General features: G+C 36.5%; 1 protein-coding gene across 2 annotated transcripts; it reads left to right on the top strand.

Moving 5' to 3' along the window:
• The first annotated feature begins 21,262 nt into the window (after positions 1 to 21,262).
• LOC132616096 (WAT1-related protein At3g30340-like) lies at positions 21,263 to 25,897 on the top strand. 2 transcript variants are annotated; one of them, XM_060330691.1, is made up of 7 exons: positions 21,263 to 21,549; positions 22,975 to 23,092; positions 23,177 to 23,239; positions 23,353 to 23,469; positions 23,685 to 24,066; positions 24,313 to 24,464; positions 25,128 to 25,897. In XM_060330691.1, exons 1-7 carry the CDS (start codon positions 21,537 to 21,539, stop codon positions 25,273 to 25,275), a joined length of 993 nt encoding a protein of 330 aa, XP_060186674.1. In that variant the 5' UTR covers positions 21,263 to 21,536; the 3' UTR covers positions 25,276 to 25,897. The 2 variants fall into 2 exon arrangements, with proteins under 2 accessions (XP_060186674.1, XP_060186673.1); XM_060330690.1 differs by lacking the exon at positions 21,263 to 21,549 and having other exon boundaries at positions 22,259 to 23,092.
• Positions 25,898 to 27,097: the final 1,200 nt, after the last annotated feature.

Raw genomic sequence — 27,097 nt, 5'->3', positions numbered from 1 at the left:
ATTTTAGCCCCCATAATATCCCATGAGCTTCTTAGGATCATATCATCCTCTCCTTTTTCAAAAGGATTCGTTCTCGAATTCGAACCTAGTAAAACCCAAAGGAAGACATACGAAAACATGGTCCTCAAAGCATGAGGGTTAGCACAAGAGGCAACAATCACACTTTCACTCCAAGGAGAGATAAACTTGTGGTGCATCCACACTCCAACAATTATCATGAATAAAATATGCGCATATGAGATATCAACAGTTTATTCCTCCAAGGTTTATGACATAAGGATAAAGTAATAAAACCAATGGATTCAAAATACGAAGCATGCAATACTACATTGGTTCTATTTGACATGAAGCACATTGGATCCTTACTTTTCAAACAAGGACTCCTCTAAGGTAATGCCAAGACTAAGTCACACAAGGCATCACCGGGATCGAAGGGGAAAGAACACCCACATGTCATGGTCAAGAACACAACAATCTACCCCATAATAACCCCTCTCAACATAAGATGTACCCCAACATAAACATGAGTGTCATCATATGCAAGTAAGTATTAAAGAAAGGTGTCACCGCAAAACAACTTCCTCATCTATGTCATCCTCAAATGTAGCCTCACTACTATGTTCAATAACAAGATCATACATTAGGCTACTATGATTTTGAACGTGCAAGGAAGAATTAGCAATTTGCAGACGAGCATCACCTTCTTTTTTAACACTATCCTCCCTTATAAATGTATTACAATTCCTCAAGGGAAGATCTCCGTCATAGGGAAGAGCGTTATTATTCCATAGTGGGTTGGCAAACACCTTGTAGTCTTCGTAGGTGACTACCATTTCAAAATCACCATACATCCCACTAGGCACATTAGCTTCAATAGTCATGTCAACATCAAATAAGACATTATATTTAAAGAGAGAGCAATCAATAAAAGATGAGGATTCAAAACATGTGATTTCACTCTTAAAAAGAGAAACGTCATTTTTCAAAGTAGTTTCCTTCATATGACTATCTACATGACACACAACACTATCATAATTTTGAGTCTCATTAACTATTAACAAAGTAAGATCATGGGACTCATCTCCATAAGTATCAAATAGGGGTGGTGTCATATTCACATTCTTTCACACTATCAACTTGGTCAAATTCATCACTAAATTGAGGTTCATAAAAAATATCACAAGATTCCTTAATTAGTGGACTATCACTACAAGCAAGCTGATCAACGCAAGTACCCACACTAGTTGGACTCAAATTGATCTTGCTAGAAGAGTCAATCTGGTCATCAATAAGATCAATTAGTGGGTGAACAATCACATGACAATGCATCAATAATCGAATTACAAGTATCAACACTAGGTGGACACGGACACCCACATCAACTACATTGTCAACAATTACTAAAGATCTAAGCTCAACACATGGTAAAGATTCATTAAGCTCACATAAGGTTAAGGTATCACTCACACTCAAGTCAACATGCTCATTCATAAGATTTGGAATTTTAAGATTAGCTATTTTACCTTGAAGTTCACATAAAGCATCTTATTTACCTTGATTTTTGACTTTAAAGCTCATTTGCTCATTTGGAAAGCCTTCAATTGTCTCATGTATTGTCATAGCTTGAGGCTCTTCACTTGGCTTGCTCTCAAGAATACCTACAATATCATCAATACAACTAGAGACAAAAGAAAAGTTACATGAGTTAGAAAAAGGCCGTGATAACCCTCTCACATAACTCCTCACAACCTCTCCCTTTTTCCACTCCAGAGTTGTCACTTTTCTCTCCCCTACTCCTCTCAATCTTTTCTCTCTCAAGTTCAGGGGAATGGGGAAAAATGCCAAGGATCCCTTTGGAGGGGTTGGGTGAACCCTTCACTTCTATTTTCCATTTCTCTTCACAAAGAAAGGTCTTCATTTCTTTCAATTATTGCTCCTTGGTAAAGCATTCCATGATGATCTTGAAGCTTGTTTGAAATTGTTGCCAATTTGAAGGCTTAGGATCTCTCACTTTAGGAAGTGGCTCGCTTATATTTGCTTCATGCCCTTTTGGAATGTGCTTGGTGTTCCTTTTCTTTCCATGGGATTGAATTCCAAGTCTCAATCGGGTTCCCCTTTACTCTCTCATGTTCCTAATGGTTGATAAGGATCCCTTTTAGGATGCGAGAAGCTAGCTTTACTTTGTTCTCTTCCATGTAGTTGTAACGATCAAAGATATCATCCAACTTGTGCTCCTATTCGAAGTAATCTTCTTTACTAGATTTAGGACACAAGGTTGGCCACTCTATGTTAGAATCACTCTCTTTTGTTTCAAGAGCTCACCTCTTCGGGTCAATCTTCTCTTGAAACATTGAACTTTCTCTTTTGTACCTACAAAACGAGCAAACAAATTAGTAATAAAAGATCCTCACCAACACTCGTGTTTGCACTCATTTGTGCTTGGCTAGCACCACTCCAATATGCTCACCCTCTTGCCTTTTACCTCTCTAGATGTATCCCTTAAACTCGTGAACCACCAACTTGAATAAGCCTAAGAAAGCACCATGTATCGGTTTAGAATGGAGTTTATGAGACACCAAAGAAAAATGGACAAGTAAAAGCAATGAACAAGAGTCAAAGAGGTCTTCAACGAAATACACGAGAAAAAAGTTTGAAAAATAATTGACACGAAAGAAATGAGACTCAAGAACTAATTAATAACTAAGTAGGATGAATTACTAGTTGTTAATTAGTCTAGAGGATCAAATAAGTAAGAAGAAGAAGTGAACAAACCTTGGCCAAACACTTAAGAGAAATTTGGGAAGTTTTTGGGCCAATATGTAGACAATTTCGAACTGTTTGCAGCATTTTATTAAAACACAGGTAACTTTTTGTACAGAGATCCTATTGACGAACGGTTTGTTGATTTGGAAAGTAAACTCCCTGAACTTAAATTTAGATAGTTTATGGGTCCCGGAACTTCTTATACACATGGAAATATACCCTTTTTTCTAAGTGTTGAATAGATTCACTCTCTGAAGTTGGGCCCACACACCCATCAGACGCGACTGGGCATGCGTCAGGCGCATCACTGACGCGGCTCTTGACGTGGCAATTTAATTTTTTTAGTTTTTTTAATTGGCTGATTTATGGGGCCTCACCAAACCTAGAACTTTCCTTTTTTGGCCCTACAAACACCTTTTGACACCTTGACTTGAACTTTTTGGATCAAAAGCCCCCTTTGAGTATCTTCTTCTTCATGAAGGTATGAAGATAACTTAAGAACACGAAGAACACTCAAAATACAATAGGGATCTAAATCAACTCCAATTGCCACCAAAATTTAAATCCAAGCTCCCCTTGGTGAGTAGAACAAAAACCATCAACTTTTGAAGCCTATAGCACCTTCCTTCACTACAACCCACTTTCAAGTTTAAAACCTTCAAGCTTCAATAATGGTAGAATCTGGGTTTTTAATAACAATGAACTCAAATCCACCAAAACAACATTTTTTTTTTTTTTGGAAATTTCGAATTTTTTTCACTTTTTTTTCTTTCTTTTCAATATGAAGAACCTAAGATTGAGGATTGTAGAAACAACATTCTAGCCTAGGCTCTGATACCAAGTGATACGATTCGATTTGGAGAAAACACCAAACCAAACCATAAATGCAGAATTTAAAGATAGTAAGAAATTAGGGATGAGAATTGAAGAAATTGGAGATGAGATAGAAGAAAAGAAAGGGTTTAATCAACAGCTAATAGTGACTAATCAACATAGGACTTTATACCTACACCTATTAATCAACAATCAAATATATGAATCAACCCAAACAAGAAAAGAAACTTAAACTCATACATGGAAATCTAATCCAAGATTATCCAAGAGAGGTTCAAGAAAAGAGTTAAGGGAATTCACCCACTAACGTAACACTAACGCAAGCTTATCCTAACTTAACCTAACTCTATATAAGGAGAACTACACTTATAAGAGTTTCTTCACAAATCTCAAGCTAAGAAATGAAAATAGGCTAAGACAAGCTTATATAGTTTAGGCTTTACATGCATAGCCACAATTATCAAACTACTAGCCATATTCGGCATTTAACTACTAAGCCCTATTACAACGAAGGGCCAAAAGTGGCCTTTGCGGAAATAACCCCACGTGGGACGTTTTTCACTTGAATTACAATCATAGCCTCGTATTTGCACTCCTAACCACAAATTGCACTTCGAGCCACTTTTTGTGGCTTCCCTGAATAGGCCTTCATCTCCATTTCTCTTCCAAGCAATCATCCACATTATGTCTGTGTCAAGACCCGACTAGGGGGCCATGACGGGTACCGGAGGTGACTACCGAGCACCACTTATACTGCTAGTCATCATACTTATTCTGCATTTATCTATTACTCTCACACTTCTAGTCATAAGGAAAACCACTTTCAATTTCAAGCATATCTATATTTATATACATAAGCCCTTCGACTATCAAAATAATATTTAAGATGAGGGAAAATCATGAGACCATATCACCCACACATACGTATCTACGAGCCTCTACTAGAGTACTAGACATAAGGACGAGACAGGACCCCGCCGTGCCCAAATATGTATACAAAATAATAAATCAAATAGCACCTCCAGAATAAGGGAGTGCTCTCGTAAATTTGCTGGTTAGCTCCTATGAATATGGGTCGCCTCCCTATCTACCTGTGGGCATGAACATAACATCCATAGAAAAAGACGTCAGTACGAATATTGTACTGAGTATGTAAAGCATAACCAATAACGACATATCAATAAAATAAGGAGACATCAAGTGAAGAACAACCTGTAACTGACTATTACTTAAGAAGGAAATAATGCGTGCAAACTTACTTTATAAACATCATCATGTCATGTGTGCATATACATTTATAAGCTTCCCGACCATATATGTACGGTGTGATAATCATTAGCCCGCGTACAGGCCTCCCGCGTTCGGGATAACCATCTCATGCCGCCCACTAGTGGTGTCTGCCTATGCCATCTAGACATGGTGTATACGCTACCATCTTTAGCGGTGTCTACCCGGCTATATAGGCGCGGTGTAATATCATCATCATATACTCACCATAATGCATGCATAGAAACTTAAAGACAACTATACTTTATCGGGGTGACATAAGGTCGTGAACCCCCGATTCCATTATGGAGTTTCATAAATATTCTGCCTCACCTTGAAGGAATTGGCATATAAGGTGAGTGTAGCACAAAGAACATCATTAATTAATCATAATTAGGATCATTAGCTTGTAGAAGCATCATATCATGAACTTTAGAATCTTTAGACTCAAGCTCATCATCATCATTATCATGCTCATAACGTTTCTCTTATCTTTATCTCATATGGGGCTCTTTATGAACAGACTTATAATTTCTGGGATGTAAGAAGGTCATGGAGAATAAGGGAAAATCATGTCATAAGATTCATGCCTTATAAAGGAAGGGACTATCCTCATATAGCTTTTCTTTTAGCTACTCAATCACTTGGACGTTCCTCTCCAATATTCACGTTTCTACCTTCAAGAGAGTTTTGTACTAACATTAGATAATCGATAGCTTAAGCATGCTTGACTAAAGCTAGAGAAAATTGGGCAGTACTTCCTTTGTTTATACAACTTTCTCCATATCATATATTAACTCCCAAACGTCAATAATAACATTCATAACATCATAAGCAACAATCTTCATTCACCTACATTATCCTAATCTCCCAATTCCACTTCAAATCATCCATAATCATGGTCATAGTACAATATTATGTTCACCCCTATATAATGCTTCTCCCATGTTCTTAATGTCATTTATAACATATTTATAATTACAACATGGCAAGAATCATGATTCATTCTAAGTTACTACCCAAGGTGTCACTATCCTCATATTTATGACCCATCTTCTACCTCCTTTCATAATCTAAGTCTTTCAACCTCTCAATACTTTAAATAACACAGAATGACCATAAAACTTACCTTTGATTGATTATGAATGAGCTTTGAGTGGAAACACTTCACTTGAGCAAAACCCTAGTTCCACTTCCAATGAGATTCCTTGTCTTGGATGAACCCTAGTGCGCTTCTTGCAATTAATTCACTTGAATTTATGATATGAACCTTTGATTTCCTTTGTATTCTTGAAGATGAAATATATAGAATGTTCTAGAGACTTGGAGAAGAGTGGAAAATGAAAATAATGAAGTGGGAACATCATTATATACTTAAACTTAACTTAACCCGTCGGGACTTCCGCGGACACTTATACGGTCCGTATAAGTGACCGTACTTCACCATCAGAGAAACAACATTTCTGTTGGGTGTTATATGGACCCTTATGCAGACCGTATAATGTTATACGGATCATATAAGCGATCATATAACCTCATTTCTCAGAAATTGTTTTCGTCATTCGTTTGATCTCCAATCTTTATGGATCCTTCTTGATACTTGTTTAACACTTCATTACCAATCTAAGGAGCATTATAACTCTTCCTTAAGACATCATTAAGTCAATATTAGCACGGTACTTGGCGGAACTCTTCTAAAACACAACATATGCTTTGCCTTCCTTAAGAAACTTTCTCCTCTTACTTCCAACGTCTTTAGAATCTTAATTAGAATCGTTAAATAACTTCTCTTACATATAGAAACATCGTATACTCCTTACCCTATTTTAGCCTATTCACTAGGCAACGACATGAATTTTTTCGAGGTGTAACATCCTTCCCCCCTTTAAAAACATTCGTCCTAATGTTAAGCCCTCGGGAATTCTACGAAAATTTCGCCAGAGTTTTCCCTATAATATGGCGCTATCACCTTGTCACAACAGCCCACAATAAATATGCCTCACAGGGCCACAACACAATAGCAATATTTTTTATGGCCACACACGACCAAAAACATGAAAAGAAGAAATACATACCTCATAATGTTAATGTTTCATCTTGAATCTCTTCCGGGGGTTGTAATTAGTGCGGGTACTTGGACTGCATATTTTCTTCCACTTCCCAAGTCATTTCTTCTCTGTTATTATTCCTCGATAAGACTTTGACTGAAGCTACTTCTTTATTCCTAAGTCTCCATACTTGCCTGTCTAGTATAGTAATAGGTACATCTTTATAGGCTAGCTTTTCTGTCACTTGAACATCAACTACCGGCACGATCCTAGTAGGATCTCCAACACATTTTCGAAGCATTGAGACATGAAAAATTAGATGGACTGATTCAAGTTCTGAGGGTAAGTCCAATTCATAAGCTACTGGACCTACCTTGCGGATAATCTGGTAGGGTCCAATATATCGAGGACTCAATTTTCCTTTCTTTCCAGATCTCATCACGCTTTTCATTGGTGATACCTTCAGAAATACCCAGTCATCGACTTGAAATTCTAAGTCTCGCTGACGGTTGTCCGCATAGGATTTCTGGCGACTTTGGGCTGTCAACAATCGCTCTTGGATAATCTTGACCTTTTCCACTGCTTGTTGAATCAATTCTGGACCTATTAATTATGTCTCCCCGACCTCAAACCACCCAATTTGCGATCTGTACTTTCTTCCATATAGAGCTTCATACGGGGCCATTTGAATACTGGCATGGTAGCTATTGTTATATGCGAACTCAATAAGGGGTCAGTGGTCATCCCAACTACCACCGAAATCTAGCACACATGCCCGTAACATATCTTCCAAGGTCCGGATAGTGCGTTCGGCTTTCCTGTCAGTTTGTGGATGAAATGTTGTGCCAAGCTTTACCTGAGTACCCAAACCTTCTTGGAAAGACTTCCAGAATTGAACTGTAAATTGTGCTCCTCGATCTGTGATAATAGATATCGGAACACCATGAAGTCCTACAATCTCTTTAAGATACAACCTTGAATAATCTTCCGCCGAGTATGTGGTTCTAACTTGAAGGAAATGAGCGGCTTTTATGAGTTTGTCCACGATCACCCATACAGAGTCATACTTGCTTCGAAAATGAGGTAGCCCTACAATGAAATCCATGTTTATTGCTTCCCACTTTCAAGTTGGAATTTCCATTGCGTGCAATAATCCTCTTGGCTTTTGATGCTCAATTTTCACTTGTTGACAATTTGGACATTGAGCCACAAATTCTGCTATATCTTTCTTCATTCCATCCCACCAATACATTAGCTTGCGATCATGGTACATCTTTGTCGCTCCTGGGTGAATAGAATACCGAGAATAATGAGCTTCTTCTAGAATTTGACGACGTAATTCTGGAACATTTGGAACACATAGCCTGCCTCGGTATCCAAGAACTCCATCTATAGAAATTTCAAATAGAGACTTTTCTTTCTCATGAAGTGTATCTCTATAATGGCTCAATTGAGGATCTTCATATTGACGCTCTTTCACCTCCATATCTAAGGATGAAATAGTTGGATTATTAATATCAATTCCTGCACTGCCTGAGTCAATTAAGCGAACTCCAAGATTAGCTAGTTGTTGGAGCTCATGGATTAGTTCTTTCTTCTCCAAAGGAACTTCACATAAACTACCCATTGATTTATGGCTAAGTGCATCAGCCACTACATCCGCCTTTCCAGGATGGTATACTACTCATATTTTGAAAATTTTACATACAATTCACAAGTACGAAGAGCCCCAAGGACAACACGTAGATGGTCTGCATGCTCAGATTCTATCCGAGAGTATACAAGAATATCATCAATAAACACGATCACGAACAGATCTAAAAGTGGCCTGAATACATTATTCACCAAAGTCATAAACACCGCTGGAGCATTTGTCAACCCAAATGACATTACCCGAAATTCATAATGGCCATATCTTATTCTGAAAGCTGTTTTGGGAATATCTTCTTCTCTAACTCTCACTTGGTGATAACCTGACCTCAGGTCTATTTTGAAAAACCACTTGGCACTCTGTAAATGGTCAAACAAATCCTCGATTCTGGGGAGAGGATATTTATTCGTTAATGTCACCTTATTCAACTGTCTATAATCAATGCACATCCGTAGGGAACCATCTTTCTTCTTCACAAACAGGACCGGTGCTCCCCACGGTGATGAACTGGGCCTAATAAACCCATTCTCAAGGAAATCCTTCATTTGTGCCTTTAGCTTTTTTAATTATGCATGAGCCATTCAGTACGGAGGAATAGAAATAGGCTTGGTGTGCGGCAACACATCAATAGCAAAGTCGCTCTCTCTTTCCGAAGGAAGACCTGGGAGTTCATCTGGGAACACATCCGCAAATTCATTCACTACCGGGACAGATTGAAAAGTTAGTGGCTTTGCTTCGGTGTCATGAACTCGGACTAAGTGATAAATATAGCCTTTAGCTATCATTTTTCTTGCCTTAAGGTAGGAAATAAACCTACCTCTCGGAGATGCGGTATTACCCTTCCATTCAAGCACGGGTTCTCCCGGAAATTGGAATCGAACAACTTTCATTCGGCAATCGACATTGGCATCACAAGAGGCCAACCAATCCATACCCATATTCATATCAAAATCTAGCATTTCCAGCTCAACTAGATCAACTTTAGTCTGACGATCACATATCACAATTACACAATTCTTGTATACTTGTCTAGCTATTCCGGGATCATCGACCGGAGTAGATACCTCAAAAGGTTTAATTGACTCGGGTTTCACCCCAATACGACCAGCAATATAGGAAGTAATATAAGATAACGTAGAACCCGGATCTATCAACGCATAAACATCATGAGAGAATAGTCAATATACCTGTAACCACATCCGGGGAGGACTCAAGATCCTGACGTCCAACTAGAGCATAAACACGGGGCTGAGTGCCACCTGAACTGGACGCTCCCCCTCTGCCTCTACCTCGACCTGCTGGAATCTGGGGAGTCTGCCCTATCGGGCGCACAGAAGCAGAACCAGCCACTGATCCCGTGGGCTGATACCCAACTCTATCACTCATCAATGGGCAATCTCGCATCATATGTCTAACCTGGCCAAAGGCATAATAAGCATCTGAACCTCGGCGACACTGACCAGAATGCAACTTACCGCACTGGCTACATCGCGGTACTGGTGGTCTCCACTGGCTAAAATCACTCCTAAATTGAGAACTCGAGACCCTCGAACTCTGACCCTGTCCTGGATGAATGGAGCGATCAAATCTCCTGCCTGGAAATCGAGGAGGTGCACTAGTCGCTGACTGGCCTGAATATCTGGGATATGACTGCCTCGATCCCCCTCTATAGTCGCTACCAGTACCCATAGATCTGGCCCTTTTACTCTGCCCTTTATCGATATTGCGCTCACCCCTTTGCGGATGTTGCTGCTCTTCTAAGTTCTGGGCATGGGCCTGAATACGGGAAACGTCCATCCCCTCCTGTAGTGAAGCCGTCAGGCAATCTTTAAACAAATTTGGCCCTAGGCCTCTTGCAAACCTATGCACTCTATTTCCCATATCGGCCACCATGGTCGGAGCATATCTGGCCAATGAGTTAAAGTGAAGGCTATACTCCCGAGCACACATATTTCCTTGCTTCAAATTTAAGAATTTATCCGCTCTAGCTCGCCGAACCTCGGGCGACAAATAATAGCGGATGAAGGCATCTACAAATTCTTGCCAAACTGGGGGGGGGGGGGGTGCATTTTCTTTTCTTGCAGATATCCAATTATTATACCAAAGAACCGCCACATCTCGGAGTCTATAAAATGCCAACTCCACAGATTCAGTTTTGGAGGCATGAATAATTTTCAACGTTCTCAACATCTCATCAATAAAACCTTGCGGGTCTTCATCCGACTTTGACCCGAACAACTCTGGAGGGTTTAAACTCATGAAATCCCGGGCTCGAGTGCTAGTCACCCTGTCACATGAACCTGCACTCTACCGCTGTGCCTGAGCAGCAACTAACTGTGTCAATAGATGAATAGTCTCGGTCATTTGTTGACCCGAAACAGCCGGTAGAGGGACTGGAGGCACAGGAGCTGGAGCTGAAGCCCCCTCTTGTTCGAGTGGGAGAGATATTAGATAGAACCTCATTGTATGATTCACCTTCTTCTACGTTGGTTGGCGGCTCCCTTTCTACCCGCCTTTCTGTCGTAGCCTTGCCCTTCTGGGTGGTGGTAGCTTTTCTTTTTACCGGCATCGCTGAAATCACAACACACTATTACGGAGGAGAAAATCTCATAACGTAGCTCTATCGCACGATCTAATAAGATGAAGAAAGGTCATTTTTCCTAAATGCCCTGTAGCCTCCCGTTTATAGATGTGGCGTGCAACACACCATAAACAAGACTCTACTAGACACGGCTCGTAGACATTTCCTATGACTGAACTGCTCTGATACCACTTTTGTCATGACCCGACTAGGGGGCCATGACGGGTACCCGGAGCTGACTACCGAGCACCACTCATACTGCTAGTCATCATACTTATTCTGCATTTATCTATTACTCTCACACTTCTAGTCATAAGGAAAACCACTTTCAATTTCAAGCATATCTACATTTATATACATAAGCCCTTCGGCTATCAAAATAATATTTACAATGAGGGAAAATCATGAGACCATATCACCCACACATACGTATCTACGAGCCTCTACTAGAGTACTAGACATAAGGATGGGACAGGACCCAGCCGTGCCCAAATATGTATACAAAATAATAAATCAAATAGCACCTCCGGAATAAGGGAGTGCTCTCGTAAATCTGTTGGTTAGCTCCTATGAATCTGGGTCGCCTCCCTGTCTACCTGTGGCATGAACACAGCATCCAGAGAAAAGGACGTCAATATGAATATTGTACTGAGTGTGTAAGGCATAAGCAATAACGACATATCAATAAAATAAGGAAACATCAAGTGAAGAACAACCTTTAACTGACTATCACTTAAGACCAACCTGTAATTGACTATCACTTAAGAAGGAAATAATGCATGCTAACTTACTTCATAAACATCATTATGTCATTTGTGCATATACAAATATAAGCTGCCCGACCATATAGGTAAGGTGTGATAATCATTAGCCCGCGTCCAGGCCTCCTGCGTCTGGGGTAACCATCTCATGCCGCCCATTAGTGGTGTCTGCCCATGCCACCTAGACATGGTGTATACGCTGTCCGCCTTAGTGGTGTCTGCTCGGCTATATAGGCGCGGTGTAATATCATCATCATGTACTCACCATAATGCATGCATAGGAATTCAAAGACAACTATACTTTATCGGGGTGACATAAGGTTGTGAACCCCCGATTCCATTATGGGGTTTCATAAATATTTTGCCTCACCTTGAAGGAATTGGCATATAAGGTGAGTGTAGCACAAAGAACATCATTAATTAATCATAATTAGGATCATTAGCTTGTAGAAGCATCATATCATGAACTTTAGAATCTTTAGACTCAAGCTCATCATCATCATTATCATGCTCATAACGTATCTCTTATCTTTATCTCATATGGGGCTCTTTATGAAGGTCATGGAGAATAAGGGAAAATCATGTCATAAGATTCATGCCTTATAAAGGAAGGGACTATCCTCATATAGCTTTTCTTTTAGCTATTCAATCACTTGGACGTTCCTCTCCAATATTCACGTTTCTACCTTCAAGAGAGTTTTGTACTTAGATAATCGATAGCTTAAGCATGCTTGACTAAAGCTAGAGAAAATTGGGCAGTACTTCCTTTGTTTATACAAATTTCTCCATATCATATATTAACTCCCAAACGTCAATAACAACATTCATAACATCATAAGCAACAATCTTCATTCACCTACATTATCCTAATCTCCCAATTCCACTTCAAATCATCCATAATCATCGTCATAGTACAATATTACGTTCACCCCTATATAATGTTTCTCCTATGTTCTTAATGTCATTTATAACATATTTATAATTACAACATGTCAAGAATCATGATTCATTCTAAGCTACTACCCAAGGTGTCACTATCCTCATATTTATGACCCATCTTCCACCTCCTTTCATAATCTAAGTCTTTCAACCTCTCAATACTTTAAATAACATGGAATGATCATAAAACTTACCTTTGATTGATTAGGAATGAGCCTTGAGTTGAAACACTTCACTTGAGCAAAACCCTAGTTTCACTTCCAATGAGATTCCTTGTCTTGGATGAACGCTACTAAGCTTCTTGCACTTGAATTTATGATATGAACCTTTGATTTCCTTTGTATTCTTGAAGATAAAATATATGGAATGTTCTAGAGACTTGGAGAGGAGCGGAGAAGAGTGGAAAATGAAAATAATGAAGTGGGAACATCATTATATACTTAAACTTAACTCAGCCCGTTGGGACTTCCACGGACACTTATACGGTCCGTACAATATTATACGGTTCGTATAAGTGACCATACTTCACCATTAAAGAAACAACATTTTTGTTGGGTGTTATACGGACCCTTATACGGACCGTATAATGTTATACGGACCGTATAAGCAGTCGTATAACCCCATTTCTCAGAAATTATTTCCGTCGTTCGTTTGATCTCCAATCCTTATGGAACCTTCTTGATACTTGTTTAACACTTCATTACCAATCTAAGGAGCATTATAACTCTTCCTTAAGACATCATTAAGTCAACATTAGCACGGTACTTTGCGGAACTCTTCTAAAACACAACATATGTTTTGCCTTCCTTAAGGAACTTTCTCCTCTTACTTCCAACATCTTTGGAATCTTAATTAGAATCGTTAAATAACTTATCTTACTTATAGAAACATCGTATACTCCTTACCCTGCGTTAGCCTATTCACTAGGCAACAACATGAAATTTTTCGAGGTGTAAGAGTCTGCCCTTGTGAATTGCCTCTCCATGGCCTCCAAAATCCCAATCTTCATCACCAAAGGACGTGTGACATGAGGATGTACGTCCTAGGATCCAACTTGAATTTTAGCCCCCATAATCATCCGTGACCTTCTTCGGATCATATCACCCATCAATCGTTCCTTCTTGACGTTTGAACTTATAAAGGCTTGAACTCCATGAATCTCTAGTATATTTTTGAACTCCCAACATGTTTTATCGGCGTTTCACTTGTCAAAATTTCAAAAACCAACACCGATTTCTAGTGTTGTTTCGTGTTTAAGATGAGGAATTTCTATCCAAAGTTTTTTTCCGTATCAAAAGTGTGGTTAAACTTATTTTTAATTTCTTTGTTTCCATTCAAACAATTGCATTGGGGTTCACTTTCTCTGGTAACTTGGACAGCTAGACGGCGGAAATCAGTATCTACATCAGACTACATGTATGAAATTATATTTTATTTAGCATAATTACTTAATAGGGAAACTTATTGATATGTACGGTTTGAGAAAACTTATTTATCAATATGGCTAAAATATACAAAATTTATATACTGATTATGTATATTAGTATATGCATAGGACTGTATATTGTATGTATCGTATATGTATATTATACATACAAATATATAAAATCTATAATTTGATCATATTTTGTAAACTAGTTCACCCAAAGGCATTAGGCTGTAATTTTCCCTACTTAAAATGACTGAAATACCAAGAAGAACAATGAAAATCTGGGGCAAACTCTCCCAAACTTCAGATGTTGAAGACATTGGCAAATTATGCATGCAATTGATAAGATGGTGCGCCACAAATTGCTACATGCAGAATGGATCAATTCTGACTTATTTCGTAGCTGAGACTTAATTAGTTAATATAACATGTATTGTCAAATTTGTTGTTATGATATTTCTACAAATTGCTATAGAGTCATAGCGCATTGTTACAGGTTTTTGTGTCTACAAATGGTCCTACCACTTTTTTTTGTTAGGTGATACCATTTGCCTTTGTATATATGGTTTCACAATAGATATTCTACTCTCCACTCTCATTATTTTGGTAGGCATATGAGCGTTTGTAGCAGTACTAATTAACATGGTGGGTGAAGTCTTATTTAGTAATCGAGTTAAATTAAGAAGAAGAATATAATGGAGAGTAATTTGATGGAATGGACAAGCAAATAAAAGAGTTGAGATGACCTAAAGTGTAGATGCCAGGATTAAGATTAAGAGCCTGGTTGGAAAGCCACCCAGGTAATTGGAATTGAGTGTAATTACACAGTTTGACCTGTTTGTTTGACCAAGTAATTACTTAGTTAGGTGGGAATTGAGTGTAATTGAAAGAGTGCAATTACACTCTCCAGTTCTCAAGGGGAGGTTGAGTATTGAGTGTAATTACACCTTGTAATTACAAGGTTACTTTTTAATTTCTTTTCTTTTGCTTTTTATTTTAATTTATTTTTATTTCTATTATCTTAATTTAATTTTATTTCTACTATTTTAATTTATTTTTTATTTTTATTTTTTAAAATTTTTTTATATTATTTATCTTTCATTTTCTTTCTTCTCATTTCCCAACCTTTACTTCTTGTGATTTCATGTAATTACTCATATTTTTTAAAGTTTTTTTTCTTTTTTTCTTCATTTAGCATTACCACGTTATTATTCTAGTTTTGAAATTACACTTCCTATATTAGAAAGAATGAGTCATTAACAAACTTTACATGTTATTAAGGTAGAATTCCGTTGTTGAATGAGGTAAGACTTATAAATGTTTTCCCTTTCTTTTGAATCATATTTACTTAAGTTATGTTGGAACTTATTTTATGTTATGTTGGAATTTGACATAAAAGTATCATGTTAAACTTTTTTTATTTTTGGACTTTGAATTAGGTGATATTTTCGATTTCAATTTATTTACTTTACTACTATTCACTTGTTGTTTTACATTGCATGTTTGTTCATTTTCCACTTACAATCGATAGATTTTTTTTTTTTTTTGTCAAACATTTGAATAATATTATGACATTATATGTATAAATATTAATCTTGTTGTCAAACATCCAGCCCATGATATTCTTACAAAATGTCTACTTTTAATTTTTATTATTAAATAAATTAAAAAATTATTAATTTGAAAATATACAATTACTTTTACAATATTCTTTACAAATATGTGATTATTAATATATTTTCAAGAAACAATATGTATCTGAATACTATATCATTTATAAAGGCACATATTTGTCAAGTATTAATTTTTATGTATAAACTAATCTAACTATGTAAATATACATGTGCAACCAAACAATATGTTTGTAATTACGCTGTAATTATGTTATGACAAACAATCAGATACTCGTAATTACTATACTGTGTAATTATTAGGCTTTGTAATTACTACCCTAGTAATTACACCAATTCCAATTATCAGGTGGCTCTCTAAACATATCCTAAGTGTTTCGAGCAAACTTAAATCTAGAATTTAAATCTGATTGTTTCGACCTTCAAACTTTTTAATATTGAACTTATTATACTTTTGCAATTATGGATTTAGATTAATATTTATTGAAATTTTAATGGATTTTCACATATATATTTTAACCATGTTGAAAATATTGAGTTCAGTTGAACTCGCAGCATAAAGACCGCATTTGCCATGGTTTCCAAGCAAAGGATAACTGAGTTTAGTCAAATATGTATAGATATTTAGTACTCCATCCGTCCATTTTTACTTGTCATGTATACTAAAAATATTTGTCCAGTTTGAAAAACCAAGAGATAATTTATCATTCTATATATATTTTACTCTTATTATTAATTATTGGGCTGACAAGTTCAAGGAATTCTTAGTGGCTGCGCAACTTTTAATGTATGTTTTATTGATTTCAATCATTAGGATACTTATAAATAATTAGAGGTGATATATTAAAATTATCATTTTATTTTTGGCTCCTCGTGCCAAGTCAATACGTGACCGAAAAAATGGGCGGAGGGAATGGTTTTTTAATAAATTTACATGGTTTGAGTAACAGTTACTATACCGTATTCACGTGAATCCACATATTACGTTGTTGATTATGGCATATGCTGAATATTTTGGAAAACGCTCAAATAACATGGCTGAAGCTAAGACAATTCTCTTTGGTATCAGATGGTGTATAAGTAAGGGTTTTACAGATATCTTGGTAGAATCTGACTCCATGATAATCATTAATATGATAAATGGAGCAACCAAAACACCATGGCAAATCAAACACATTATCAAAGTCATTCAAGACCTTAAGTTACAAGCTAATTTCTCTTTTCAACATTGCTACAGATAACTGAACATGATAGCAGACTATCTTGCCAATCTGGGAGCATATACTATGCAAAGCTCCATCTTCACACAATTCTTATCTCTTCCTATGAGAGTTAAAAATTATACTATGAAGAATGACATCGACGGTATACCAAGCTTCCGGATTAGAGCTCAAAAGAAAAACTTCTGTTTTGATCATGGTTGATTACAACAGGATTTTAGTATATCTTTTAGTTAGGTTTCGAATGTCTAACATAATTTACATTGTAATTTGTAAAGGAGTCGTCCTCGCCTAGTTACATATGCTACTGTTCTCAATAGTAGGGGACACTTTTTGTACAAAGAAGAAATCTTTATCCTTCATGTAACCAGTGTTTTAAAAGGCGAAGACGTAAGGCGAGGCGTTTTACGTCTGCCTTAGTGAGGCGTAAGCCCCGAGGCACGGGGCGTAAGCCCCATGGGGTTTTAATTTTTAGTATTTTATAAAATGATATAATTATAACAAATACTTTTAAATAGGTGAAATAGCGTAAAAAATTGAAGAAAACTATAAATAAGTGATATATATATATATATATGCTCCACCCCCCACAAAAAAACTAATTAGAACAATCTATTATATGCTACTTACAAGTACAAGTGACTGCTCGTTACTTTTTTGAGATAGTAGAAGACAAGATAAATAGTTGGAAAAGAATATACATTAGACATTCTAATTTCTAGCAATAAAAAAAGGTCTTGACTTTTAAATTTAATGTTTCAGTTCCTTTTTAAAACATTTGAGTAATTACATGTTGACTTTTGAGAATTTGGGCATTATATTAAGGACTTATTTAACAAATTTCATTTTAGTTTGAAGAAGTTTTCTGGGCTTACGCCCCAACACGCCCCAACAAAAAAAAACTCGCCCCAAACGCCCGGGCGTTCGCCCCAAACGCCCGGGCGTACGCCCCAAATTGCTGGGCGTACGCCTTTGGAGACTTTCGCCCCGACCCATCGCCCCAGGGCATTTTTGGTACGCCCCGCCTCAGGGCTCGCCCCGAGGCTCGCCCCAAAAACGCCTTTTAAAACACTGCATGTAACACAAGGGGGTTTGGACAAATTAATATCCACTCCCTTCTTTTTTTAGCTTGATCCTTTGAAACAATGCCTAGCTCAACCCCTCCATATTGATGGAATTGATTTTTTTTTTTAAAAAAAAACATTGTTGATCTGCTTCTGTTTCCAAGAAGAAAAAGATTTATGATTTTTAAGAAAATTAAGAAGAAAAGTATATCATAATATACAACGAGACAAAGCGTATACTATATGACTATAGGTATTGAAAATGTAACATAAATAAGTGTCATTTTCATGTGTGTTGTCAGAAGGCGGAAAAAAATATAATTTTCCAAAACGGTTGATCAGAACTCTAATTATATATATCACACATATATTCTGCGCTTTCGCACAATAATTCAACCAAAGGTGATCTTATCATAGAAATAGCGGCATAGACATCTATTACTATTTTCACTGCCCAATAATCAACTTGCTTCCGAGGTGATGAGGTAAGAAATAACTAGTTACACCAAAGACGTGGTTAATATAGCCAAAATCAAATGTACATCCCAAGTCAATTCACCAGGTTTTTAAAAACCGCCAAGCAGATATTTTTGGTGTAATGCATTTTAGTCGATGAAGAATAACACTTTTTTCTGGTGGCTCATGCAACAATGATGTAGTTCCGTTTGCCTAATTTCCACCACCTATGTCATATTCTACTTTCAATATTATATTAGTGATTCTCAATGATCTTTGACTACTTTATTTTAATTATCATAGCTACTATTTTAAAGATTAATTTACTAGATATTCTCCTAATGTGTGGGTGTAAAATCTACAACCGTACTATGATAGAAAAGCATGTATGTGACTTCAGTTTACCAAGGGTGGATTCAATATTTTCATTCAGGGGTTCGAACCTAGGACGTAATGATAAATTTGAACACCCCGGACCGCTTGAGTTAACCTTTTGCTTTTATTTAGAGTGTTTAAACGTTAATATATGTATATAAACACAGAAAATCTACCCTATATTACACTATAATTTTTTGCTGAGGGTGTTCACCCTAAATGTGCCTTGCTCTTGACTTATTGTTCATTAATTTAATACATGGTCCGGATTGTTTATTTTGACAATGTTCATTATTTAAAATATGTAATGGCGTCCTTTCATAATTCAGTAATCAAATTAGTGGAAGAAAATATTCTCCAAGAATCATGAGGCCATTTGTGCTGCAACTAGACTAATTCTTCTTTATTTATGATTCATTACAAAGTATTAATTTTTTATTGTTGTGGTTCTCGAAAAACATTATTTTTCTCCAGAGATTTATTCATTCATACAGAGGAGGAATTAGTAAACAAGAAGATGCCATTAACTACATGAAAAACAAATCTTATGAGTTCTCTAATTCAAAAGAGATGTTTGAGAATAATTAAAACTAAAAGAAGAAACAGTTGACCCGGTTATTCAATTATTTGATTAGCCAAATTAGTAACTTTGCCTTTGCATGGATTTTCTTTAATTATAATAATTGCCCGAACAGCTTTGTGGGTGGCAATTAATAATTTCGTCTTATGTTTCATCCTACGTTGGAGGAATATGGACTCTTCGTGATACTGAATAAACTAGTTTTATTTCTTTATTTACACTACAAAAGAAGAAATTAAAGGCATAAATTAAGTTTAATTAAGAAGTAAAATAATTAAATACAACAACTGATTATTAATTAAGTTTCAACAAAAGAATCAGTTCCAATTAGTTTGGGGTAAATCTCTCAAAGTACATTGTGAGGAAATTTTAAAGCAAGAACAAAAATGAAATGTAGAAATGTAAAAAGGTATTGTACATGTTTAAAGCAAGCTAAATAAAGTGTCTTTGTGTCGCAATGTTTTGTGTAGGAAATTAGCGGGTTATATTTTGTTCTGTCTTTGAATTTGATATGACTCAAAAATTGAAGGATATGTTCAGAGCCGAACCCTTCTTTTGGGGGTGGTCTTTAACTTCAGGTTCGAACTCCAACTCAGTCAAAAATTTTAAAAAATTCGCAAGGCAGAGTTTAAATTTCGCTATGCCCCCACCGGCATACACTTGTTAAGGAATTACCAAAGTTATGTCAGATCCGGCATACTTATGCCTTATGGACAGACTTGGCATAAGTGTGCCGGGTCCGGCATAACTTTGGTAATTCCTTCACAAGTTTATGTCGGGTCCGGCATACTTATGGACAAACTTTTAGTTAAGCCTTAACTAAAAATCTTTTCCTAGTTATGCCTTATAGGGCAGACTTTTAGTTAAGGCATAACTAAAAGTATGCCTCATACGGCATAATTTTTCCATAAGGCATAGACTTTGTCTGATAAGGCAAATTTTTAGTTATGTCTTAAGGAAAAGTTCCGTCTTATGAGACATACTTTTAGTTGTGTCTTAACTAAAAGTCTGCCCCATAAGACATAATTATAAAAAGACTTTTAGTTAAGGCTTAACTAAAAGTTTGCCCATAAGTATGTCGGACCCGGCATAAACTTGTTAAAGAATTACCAAAGTTATGCTGGAACCGGCATACTTATGCCAAGTCTGCCCATAAGGCATGAGTATGTCGGGTCCGGCATAACTTTGGTAATTCCTTAATAAGTGTATACCGGGTCCAGCATACACGCTACCCAAACTTTGCCTTGCAATTTTTTTTTTAATTTATGCTTGAGCAGAGGTTCAAATCCAGAACCTCATGATTTCTCCTTGAATGCTCAGGGTTGCAACGCGAAGGGCAAAAATTAAAGACCAGCAATATGAGGGGCATAATTTAAAGACCATAAATATGAGGGGCAAAATTTAAAGACCACCCAAAAGAAGGGCAATCCGCCAAAAAAATGAATTTTATGGATTCAAGATATCAAAGGCAGAACCAATTTAATTACTGAGTTAAATATTTAATATTTGAACATATTTAGTAATTCTCTTAACAAAAATATAAAATTTGATACAAGGTTAATGAGTTCAGGCAAACCTGAAGGTTTCACCTGCTGGCATATATAAACCTTTTAAGTAATGCAAAGAATAAAGAGCTTTTGGAGGTTCTTTCTTCTTTCTTTGTCTTATGTGATAGATAAAAGTCCCTTATCCATTAAGTAGGAAGAACTCTATTTCCTCCTTATATTGAATTTTCCTTTATCGCAGTTGTAAAGAGACAGTAAAACACAGTGGTATCGCGCATATGAGAAAAGAGCTTAAAGGCAAAATTGGTCAATTTGCCCTCCACCCCTCTCCCAGTGGGCGACATACAAATGAGAAAAGAGCTTAAAGGCAAAATTGGTCAATTTGCCCCCACCCCTCTCGCTGTGGGCGATACACGTGGAGCCTAATCTAAATATGGCATGTGGGGGTACATTTCAAATTCAACCTCCAATTTTAGACCTATATAAACCAGCCTTCTTTATTAATTACATTATTTTGTGCAAATTTCAAACTTTCATGTATTTAGATTTACTGTGCAACCTTGGGAAGCGGTTAAAACAATTTGTATCCCAGTCAGTTAGCAGTTAAAACGATTCACATCCTTAACTGGACCAAAACGCTTTCAAGGGGGTGTCTAGCCATGATACAAAATGTTGATAAGTTTTCTACTGTTCCTTTATATCAGCTCAACATCACTATTGTATTTTTCTAACACCACTGTGCATACGCCCTGGTTGTAACTGCAGAGGCCGAACAAAGATTTAAATATTATCAGCTGGGGTTCGGTATTCTATCACAGCTCAATTGATTTACTAGGCTCAAGATTTATTATTTGTACTCATTTAGTTAAACCTTAACACATATACAAGGTTTGAATCAAAGTTACTGGGTTCAGATGAACCTGTAACTAAAGCGCTGCATCTTCCCCTTGTTGTGATCGCCAAGCGAACACTGGACGTCTATACATATGCTGTTCTAACTAAAGTAAATGATGGGACTCCATTTTGTCCCGTACCATCTAACAACATGCATCTAAAAACATGCAAAATGGAACGTCCTATGCCACATCTTGATCTTCCAAAGCTTTATGTAGCTACTTAGTTGCCGGGTCTAAAGAAGGAAAAAAACGCTTGTGGACTGTCCTATTATTAACCTAAAATATCAGAGGTTAAGAGTACATTGCAAGTTCTCTAGCAGCTTCAAACCAGTAATATTAGCTTTAAAAGATTAGACATATTGTTCTGCTCCCACTTTATAAAAATACTAATAAATTAAGGCAGAGAAACTGGTGTTTCTTTCCAAAAGTAGAAGGATAAGATGCCTAAAGTGATGCTTACTATTGTATCTGCATCCACGTTCTGAAATGCTCACAACTTTCATTAGTAAATTATAATGCCTTCTTGTGGAAAAACCAGAGTGGTTGTGGTTATTCTAGTGGTCAGAGTCAAACTCAACATGACTCAATGGAAGAAATAAAAAGCATGAGAAACTTGCATATAATTTTTGAGGTCATAAGCTGATGTTGCATAGAATATTAAAAGAAACTTGATTCGACCAATCGCCAACGCGGACGATTCAATTAAATAGTTGTAAAAAGCGGCTTCAAGAACATTATAAACATGGAGATATTTGACAAAAAAACAATGATGTGATGTAAGAGAATCAATTTCCTATTCTGTATGCTTCCTGATGTTTACTATATATACTGGATTACATGTGTCTATGCACCAAATGTGGTTTACCAAGTAAGGACAACTCGAATTAGAAAGTGACAGTGAGCTGTTAGAAATGAGTTTCTTTGAGAAATGGAAGGCATCAGCTGCAATGATTTTTGTTGAATTTGCTCTGGCAGTTGTAAATGCTCTATTTAAAAAAGTCCTCAGTAAAGGAATGAATAAATTGGTGATAAGTACATACAGGTTTTCAATTGCCGCAATGATCTTAACCCCCATCGCGTGTTTCCTAGAAAGGTATGACTTTTTAAACATTGTGCACTGATTAGAGGGTTTAATTTCCAAATCAGCTTTAACAACAAGATCTTAATTCCCTTGCAGGAATTCTATATCGAATTTGACAGGTCGCGTCGTCTGTTCTCTGTTTTTCAGTGCACTTTTGGGGTGAGCGTTCTACTCATTCTATGTGATAAAGTATCTTCATGACATTTGTTTCAGTAAAGATTATGGCATGCTTTAGCCAATGACGAAAAACTGAGAAAGATCGCTCTTTTCAGGGGTACGCTCACTCAATATTTCTTCCTAATTGGGCTAAAGTACACCTCAACAACATTTAGTTGCGCATTCATCAATGTGGTGCCCATCAACACATTCATTATGGCATTTCTACTCGGGTAAGCACAAACAACTACCACTCTGGTGCACATTTGATTCTTCAAGACTCATTGATGAATTGTGCACCGTTATCTTGTAAAGCATCAGGCTTGTTATTCAATAGTATTACATGACTTATATACTCGTGTCAACCAAGGTGTATGTTTTTTGTTTTCATATTGAAAAAGTAATAAGAACGGAAGGTGTTAAGTTTTTTATCATAAATTTTTTGCAGGCAAGAGAACATAAATATGAAATGCAAAAGTGGGAGAGCTAAGGCATTAGGCACGTTATGTTGTCTTGGTGGAGCCTTAATACTTACTCTATACAAAGGAATGCCATTGATAAACAAATCAGCACCAGAAGTTGAAATGAACCACAACACAAAGAGTTGGATTATTGGTTCCTCTTTTTTATTCGCGGGGAGCCTCGTTTGGTCTTCGTGGTTCCTCATACAAGCTAGGATTGGGAAGGACTATCCTTATCAGTATTCTAGCACAGCAATAATGTCATTTTTTGGAGCCATTCAATCTGCAATCTTGAGTTTGGTCATTGACAGAAACACTTCCACATGGTTTATGAAAGGAACTTTAGAGATCTCAACTGTCATATATGCTGTGAGTAATCTCATATTTTCTTGTTTATTTTTATGTCTTTTTTTACAGTCAAACTTCTCTATAAAAACATCGTTTGTCCCGATATTTTTTGACTGCTATAGCTAAATGCTTTTATAGAGAGCTATTATCGTGAAATATTGTTATAAAGGATGACTGTTATAGAATGGTCTGAATGTAGTTGATTATAACCATATTTTCATTCAAGAATGTGAAAATTTGAATAAAAATGTTCATGTGTATGTACAGGGAGTTGTGGGATCAGGTTTATGCTATGTGGTCATGTCATGGTGTGTAAAGCAAAAGGGTGCAGTCTTCACCTCTGCATTTAGTCCCTTCATTCAAATTTTTGCTGCTGTGATTGACATCTCCATACTTCATGAACAAATTCACCTTGGAAGGTTTGTACATCTTTTCTATAACAAATTTTTTGTAGTACCGAAAAATTGGGATAAAGAATCAAGAAAAGGAAAAAAAAAAAAAAAGAATGAAAGAAAAAACAGCAGGCTCAATGATTTCAGCAAAAGTTAGTCCTTCCGTTTTAGTTTATGTGACACTATTTCCTTATAGTCCGTGTTAAAAACTAATGACACATTTCTATATTTGGAAATAATCTATCTTAAACTTCCCATTTTACCCTCGGCCTGCCGCGCCGGGCTATAAGATAAGATACAGTCGTTGGAATACTTGATTAACTAGTAAGGAAGAGCTTCGGTAAGAACTGAAAGACTCTAGTAATGAGAAGCTTTTACAGCCCCACAAATGATATTGAATGTTTAAGACCACAACTTTTAAAAGTATTGTAGCCACATAAATGTTATGATATATTTAAAACCACACGTCTCAAAACTCATCCTTCTTTTTCTTGAACTCTGTGCCGAGTCAAATTATATTACATAAATTACAACGGAGGGAATAGATGCTAAACCTTACTTTAAATTTTTTATCTTCTAGATGCCCAAATATTCAAGAGAAAAAGAAATCAACTTCATGATTTTGCTAACTTGTCACAGTTGGAAATTAATACTATTACTAAAACATCCTTTTTTTCTGTTCTTTAACAGCATTTTGGGGTCCATTTTGGTTATTGTTGGCTTGTATATTCTTCTATGGAGTAAAAGCAAAGAAGCAGAGAACTTGAAGAATTCTCCAACAACAGAAAAGAATGTACAGGCTAAATTACCAGTTACTTCTAGTCCATCTCATACTTAGCAAGGTTACACACAACAAGACAGAAGAATTTTGATGTTGCTGAAATCCCTGGTGAACGATGTGTTATCCTAACCCCGATGATACTCATCCAATTTCTGTAGGATTTTGTTCAAATATACCACAGTTTGCGCAAACATTTAGATCAGTAACTCAAATTTTTGCTAGAAGGTTGCAGTTAGTAACTTTCTAGTTTCAATAAAATTAAGATCTTTTTGTCCAAACATCTAAGCTTAATGATAGCTAGATCTAAACAAATTTGGATGATTTGCTTACCATATTAAAAGCATCTGTTTTATATAAGCCAATACACATAGTAACATAACTTAAGTAAGTATGAAGGATCACCAATAAAAGGCTAGATCTTCTTCGCCTCTAACTCTTTATACAGTCAAACCTTTGTATAACGGTGTCGTTTGTCAGGATATGTTTTGCTGCTATAGTGAAATGTTATTATAGAGAACATATAATATAACATGAAAAATCGGTTCCAAAAAGGCTTGGTCGTTATAGTAGGATGACTGCTATAGAGGATTCTGATTGTAATCAGCAAGGCATGTCTTTCCAAGGGCCCAAGAGTTAGGTTCTGTTTATTAACAAGTTCTAATTTGTAATAGAAAATCTTTCTATCATCCACAATAATTTCTAACACATAATTATTACTATATGTTTTTGAGAATTTATCTTCAAAGCACTAACTTTATTGAGGATACTTTAATCATATCATATATACAGTCTTACTCACAGCATTCATATATATATATAGCTGATGTAATTAGTAGACCGCCTTCGTTCAAGGTACCCTGTGAAACTAATACAAGAACTGAAATATTATAGGCATAAATCCTGAACCAGAGGAATTAAATAACACACAACATTTAAGCTGGACCTAATTAACTGGGGTTGCAACTTGATGATCACTACTTGTGATTGTGACCTATGTTGCTCGGACTCTTAAAAAATATCTTATAAGTGAATCATTCCTACGAAACGGTGAAAAGAACCTAAGTCTGGATGAAATCAATGAGAAAAGATTCAAGGATTATGTTATTTCTGTAATCAAAAGTATATGCCTGGCCATAAATGTAAGAATTTAAAGCAGTTATATCTGCTTAAATTACAGGATCTTGAAGAAGTGCAGGTTCAAGAATTCTCCTTAAAATGTGTTGGTGGGAAATGCACACCGTACTATGATAGAAAAGCATGTCTCTGACTTCTGTTTACTTGTTCATTAGTGAATGTTGCCGCGCTTCGCGTGGTTAAAAATGGTATTAGTGGGATCTAAGAAATGATCAACAACCCAATAATAAATATAGATCTATACTATCCATCCTTACAGTGAGATTAAAAAAAACATATATTTTGAGTTAATTCATACATTAGGATTATTTAAAGCATATATTTCTGTCTAATATTCCCTCCGTCCCATAATAAGTGTCACCTTAGTTAAATTTTTTTGTCCCATAATAAGTGTCACCTTGATCCTAAGGAGTATGAAACTACGAAGCATCAAGTTGACCTGCTAACAAGAACACTTAATTCCTCGAAGGCCAGGATGTTGGGTATGGAAGCCCAGATTAATAGCCTACTTAATTCGCGGCCGTTTCCGATTCCCCCGTATCCTGGAGATGCTCGTAGGTCACAGCCCCCTAGCCAACCCCGACCTTCCCAAGGTAGACGACGTAGGTCACAAGCTGACATAAATCATGCTCTTGTCGATGAGTCTTGTGGGGAGGATACAGATCATGTCTATAATACCGAACGTTGACCTTTTTGATTAGTGTGCTTTTGGATTCTAATTCTGCTATATTTAAATGGATATGTA

The sequence above is a fragment of the Lycium barbarum genome, chromosome 10 (assembly GCF_019175385.1).
Source record: "Lycium barbarum isolate Lr01 chromosome 10, ASM1917538v2, whole genome shotgun sequence".
NCBI lineage: Eukaryota > Viridiplantae > Streptophyta > Magnoliopsida > Solanales > Solanaceae > Lycium > Lycium barbarum.
Note: the sequence above shows the minus strand (reverse complement) of the source record. Positions and strands in the feature narration are given on the sequence as shown.